Consider the following 5,594-nt stretch of genomic DNA (forward strand, 5'->3'; position numbering starts at 1 on the left):
AAAAACACAGTCTGCTCTGATGGGGGGGTAGGTGAACAAGCAGCCTGGCCTCGGCTGGGAAGAGACCACCACACCTGCCTGCCTGCAGCCTCTCTGCGCCCAGCGGTGCCGCAGGGGCAGCGCTGCTGCTGCTTACACTCATCGCAGCTGGGGCAAGGCACCGGCTTTTGCCAGGCCTCTGCAGCAGCCCTCCAGCTCTTACCCCATCTCTGCGGTTGAGAGGGACCCCAGGGTGAGGTGTGGCAAGGAACAGAAAGGAGGTGAATGGGGATGAACTACCACCGAGCAACTGCAGCTCCACTGCTACTGCCCCGTATTGCAGAAAATTAATAATGGAGAAAAAAAAGAGAGCACCAAATAATGCCCAAGAAAAACCTAAAGGGGAAACAGTGACACAGCCCAACGCAAGCAGGGCTGTAGGCCTGCCCGTGGCTGTCAAAGCAGTGGAAGCAAAGCAGCCAGGCGGTGAGAGAAAGGCGAAGGCAGTACAGAACACAGCCACCCCAACAGCTTCCTGCTCACAAACCTGCTGCTCACACCACTGACTGTCCTGGTACAGCTTATTGTCCCCTGTTTAGTGTATCCTAGAGAGCAGCGAGACTCCCTGAGGAGCAGTTTCTGGGTGGTGTCGCAGGGCTGGTGGGCTATTCCACTAAAGCATGTGTGCTGTAAACAGTGTTAACATCAAACAACAGTAACAGGTGTTCAAAGAAGAGCCAAAGCATAATTCCCAGGTGCTGTGGTCAGTATTTGAGATATCCTCAGACATTTCAAGAAATAAAACAATTCTTACATTACAATGCACCTTTCCAACTATTAATCTTGCCCCAGAATGGATAAAGTACACGAGAGTTATGCCTGGCTGCAGATACATGCTCCCTTTGCCCTGACGTGGCAGGAAGGAGGGAAACAGCCTCGACTCTTACAGAGAAAGAACATGAGAACTCAGCACTGTAAACCTCGGCAGGTTGAGGGGGAACAGACAAGTGCCTTCACCCCCACTCTGGGGCACTTGCTTCCACAGGAGAAAAGGTATTTAAAACAAGGTATGAGAGAATAACCGTCTAGTACAATGACAGCTGATTAGATTTGCTTTGTTCTACTCCATGCAATACAAACTAAGACCTATCACCAACTTCTCCAGCTGCGGTGCAGACCCACACATCAGGCTGAGAAGTTACACACGCATACACGCACTCACGCACCAAAAACAGTGGGGGCAGATGGGCTTATTAACTGTTGAGAATGTATTTCTCTTAATAAAAAAATATATATTAAAAACAACTTCAAAAACCTACTGATGGTGAAGACACTGCTGAAGAAGAAAGTAGCGATGGGGCCTCAGCTATGTGTTTCCAGGCATTGCAGTCGGGCTGCCTAAAGCCTGCGTGCGCAGTCTGCGGTGGTTGGCTCCCTTCTGGCTTGCCAGGCAGTTCCCAGAAGCTGTTCCCTTTGTTTTTGCTTGCTTGTTTTACAGTGACTAATGTGATTGCGATAAAGAAATTAAGGGACTGAAATGAAAAAAGGAATGGGCCATTCTGGAGAAATTCAGATTGGTATTTTCTCCTTTCCATTAAAAAAAAAACAAAAACAAACCAAAACAACAAAAATAAAATAAAAAATAAGAAGTTAGTAGTACTAATAGAACCCTCCTGCTGCTGTCGTCTTTGCTCAGTGACATCGGGGCATGCTGGCGCACACACACACACACAGGCAGCTCTCAGACACTCGGACTCAGAAAAGCGAGTTTATAACTGAAGTGAGTCTTCGGAGGAGACCGAGGACAGGTCCCAGGGCTAGAAGGTTTTTCGGTAGATGGCACGGGCTCCGTCTTCTTCATATTCCTTTTTGGAAATCCACATTTTCTTAAAGGTGTCCAGTGACGCTAGGATAGAACCACTGGGGAAAGACAGACATGTTATGAGTTAAAGGAGAACACTGGGGGCACTCATCATGTCTCTGCCCAGATGAGCTATTTCTATTGCACAACACTTTAGAAGGGTGCTGAGGCTCCCAGCTACCTGCAGCAGAATCACTCTCCTGTTAGCCTTAAATGTGCTGGCACTACAGAGCCTGGCACCAGCCACCTCCCCCAAAACAACCTGCTGATGCTGCTCCAAACACCAGTTCTCTTCACACGGGATCTGGTCTCACTTTCCAGGATTATGGAGCAGAGTTTAGTTCTCCCAGTCAGCAGTGAAGATGTACACAAGAGGGAGAATGTACCTAAGGCCTCTGCCCTAAGGGATGTACTACCCATGAGCTTGGTCTATCTTAGACTGGATGTTAAGACTGGTAAGAGAGAAAATGAACAACTCCTGCAGAAGCCTTAAGGCCAGAAAAGGCGAAGGGGCTGGCAGTGCTGGTGGTCAGCTCAGTAACCACACCAAGCATCACGCAGCTCAACGATGAAACCCTCCCAACATGCAACACCAGAAGGGACAACAGCGTGAGTGACAACAGGCTGCACCTCCCAAGCCCTCATCCCACAGAAAGACGTGTCCCTGCGCAGTACGTACCCAATCCACGTGGAATACAATCTCTCCTGAGGAGCTGATATCTGGGAGAAAGAGAGATCAGTCAGGACCTTCCTGAGCTCCTGTCTGCTCCTCCTGGCACGCTGCACCCATTTCACTGCAGCTGACCACTGACAAACACAGGTATGATCTCTCCCTCCAGAAAAGACACCCAGCAGCACCCCCCAAAATTGTCACTGTGGTCCAGGATCCTGGACAGAGCTCATGTTGTCAGAGGAGCCTCCTTTTCAGTGATGAAACCAAACAGGTTTTCATCGCAACAGCAAATACTGTTGAGCTGTTTCAAGAAAGCGATTTCTGGCTTGAAGCAAATGTCAGCTGAGCCCTCAGTGTGGTTCTTTCAAGGGGACAAAGGCCACAGAACAGACATGGTAAGTGATAAACACAAAACATTGCTCCTACCCTTATTTTGACATCCTTCGGAGCTAGTTTCTTCACTTCACTCAACAGCCTGTCACCAAAGCCTGCACAAGACAGAAAATGGGTAATCTGAGCCCCTCAGCAAAATCCCAAATTTCATCTGCTCATGATGTGGACGTGTCCTACGCAGGGCTATTCAAATATCCCACTCCAGATCTCACAGAGAGACCAGTCTGAAGAGACACAGAACACAGCCAGTAAGGTAACAGGATTTTGTCTGTCTCAGACCTCAAACACGGGCACAACGGGCTCTATCCCTCAGCACCAACTTGAGACCAACAAACAAGATTTTTAGGTGGGACCACAGGTGGGCCAGTTCCCTCCTCCTTTCCTGGACACTCCTCCTGTGCCCAGTCCATTTGTACAGGGGAGCAGGGTTTGAACAGGAAGACCAGGACCTATCTGGAGATGTCCACCTGTGGTTAACAGGCTGACAGGTTCTGGCAGAGGGTCTCTTTAAGACCAGCTGAGCCATGAGGGGATGAGAAGAAAGTTTTCTGTACACACATAGCTGACACTTCATGCAGTACCAGGACTGTTGGACTCTCTCAGGTACCAAAGATCTAAGGAACCTTAGGAGATGCAAAAGTCTTTAACATATCCAGTCTCAACTATTCCGAACTAGAGCAGCAGAAATGAACACAACTATTCAGTCCTGACACAGGCAGAATGACAGGAGGAAAAAGATAAAAGCCCCCCAAGCCACGGAACTGATACACAAGAGCAGAGGTGTCTTGCATACCCAGAAGGATATGACTAGGCCTCAGAAAACTAGACAGTAACCCCACCCTGAGAGCAGAGTTCTCACAGCCCTCACCCCACAGGACAAGTTGGGTGGTGTAGGCTATCTTCCCAGTTTCACAGGAGAAGGAAGCAAGAAATCAGGTACGTCACAGCCCACTGAAAGAGGAGAGGCAGGCACCTTTGAAAAGCGTGGACCCTCCAGACAGCACGATGTTGGAGAACAGTGTTCGCCTCAGGTCCATGTCTGATTTTTGAATGGCAAAAACGAGCACCTCGTGGAGTCCTTCACATTCCTCCCCTATCAGGTCTGGCCGGAACAGGAGCTCCGGGGCTCGAAAACGGGCAGGACCGATCTGCAAGGGGAGAAGTTAGCACACAGGGCAAGAGAGAGTGTGGCTCTGCTCACCTTCTACAGTTTGGGTCTGCCTGTCTTAAGTGAAACTTCAGAGTAACAAATTCACTGGTCATTCATGGTGCATCAGTAGCTCCCAAGTGAATGCCAGTTTGGTCTACTGCTCCTGGAAAAGGTGCTATTTCCATTTTGCAGATGAAAGAGATGAAGAAACTTGCTCAGCCCCACACAGCAGGTCACAGCAGAAAAGGGAGCAGATCCACCCTTGGTGCTGGAGGAAAGACCTGTATTTCCCCTCCTTCAACCATTCTATAGAGGGCTCAGTCTTTTGAGAAACACTCTTAACTCACTCTTCAAAGCAGTTGTTTCTGCACCTCAAGGCAGGACCAAAGCCACATGCAAACCACTGCTGAATTTACAGTGAGCTGATAACTACCCACACTCTGTTCCTGATGTGCATAAAGATTTGCTAGCTGAGAGCCTGCACTCAAACAGCTCAGAGTCCCCACAGTCATGCTGCATCCTCACCCAGGACTTCCAGTAGAAGTTGTGAGGTTTCTAATAATGTTTTCTTAGTCTAAAAATTCTAGTGTCCAGTCAACAGTCTGGGATGAGTTCTGGTCTTTTAAAATTATCCCCTCCCACATAACACCACATTAAATTTCCCATCACTAGGCAGGAGGTTATTCTGGAAACCCTGTGCTTCCCACCAGCAATCCTCTGAGGGTGGTCCTTACAAACCTCAATAGTGCTTCCGTCCGGCAGGTAGTACTGAGCCTTCTCAGTCTCCAGAGTCTCATCCTTCTGGGGGTTTATTGGCAGGTAGCAGGCACGCTGGAGAGGAAACAGGGAGAGGGAGATGAGAAGGGTAAACCCAAATGCCTCTGATAAAATACTTTTCTCACTATCAAAATCCATTTTGATAAAAATCAAAATTCATCTCCTTAGGGGAGATGAATTTCAACAATATTTTGTGCTGGGGAAAAGACCCAGCACCCTGGGTTCACATCAGGTGAAACACCTATTCATGCTACAGCTCCAGTGATGATTAGAGACATGCTCACACCCCCTCTAGCTGTTGCTCAACTCTTGCTTCCAGCTCTCTCTCACTGCTTAGAAGTTAACTCCCTCTAGTGCAGACAAAGTAACTATCCAGTGAGTGCTTCCAACCTACCATAGGGCAAAGTAAACCATGCACCTGACACACCTTTAGTGACATTAACCTTGTATAAAGGTGGGCTCAGGTAACTTTGCAACAGATTAGGAGCATGAACAAAGTCCATTATTACATTTCAACAGGGTACACAGTAACCAATAGGTCATGTTAAAAATTTTTTGCTGTTAGTTAACCTGCTCACTTTCCATTGCCCACCTAAATTTTAAGTTACAGGAAACAAAATATTTTTACTTTTCAAACTGCTCCAGCAGCCCATACTTTTTATTCCACGGTAAGCCTTGCTACTGCAAATTGTTATCATTTGGGGATTAAAAAGAAAAAAAAAATCTAAACAGAATCACAGAAATGTTTAGGTTGGACAGGG

The 5,594-nt window shown here is 47.8% G+C and overlaps 1 protein-coding gene across 1 annotated transcript; it reads right to left on the reverse strand.

Moving 5' to 3' along the window:
• Positions 1 to 724: 724 nt before the first annotated feature.
• Positions 725 to 4,887, reverse strand: LOC104532732 (alpha-centractin; the record flags this gene model as incomplete). The annotated part of the gene is made up of 5 exons (XM_010178003.1): positions 725 to 1,899; positions 2,520 to 2,560; positions 2,940 to 3,001; positions 3,880 to 4,054; positions 4,795 to 4,887. Coding segments are annotated over 5 exons (474 nt in total), but the record flags the coding sequence as incomplete, so codon positions are not given.
• Between the last annotated feature and the right edge of the window lie 707 nt (positions 4,888 to 5,594).

The sequence above is a fragment of the Antrostomus carolinensis genome, unplaced genomic scaffold (assembly GCF_000700745.2).
Source record: "Antrostomus carolinensis isolate BGI_N321 unplaced genomic scaffold, ASM70074v2 scaffold35721, whole genome shotgun sequence".
Lineage (NCBI taxonomy): Eukaryota > Metazoa > Chordata > Aves > Caprimulgiformes > Caprimulgidae > Antrostomus > Antrostomus carolinensis.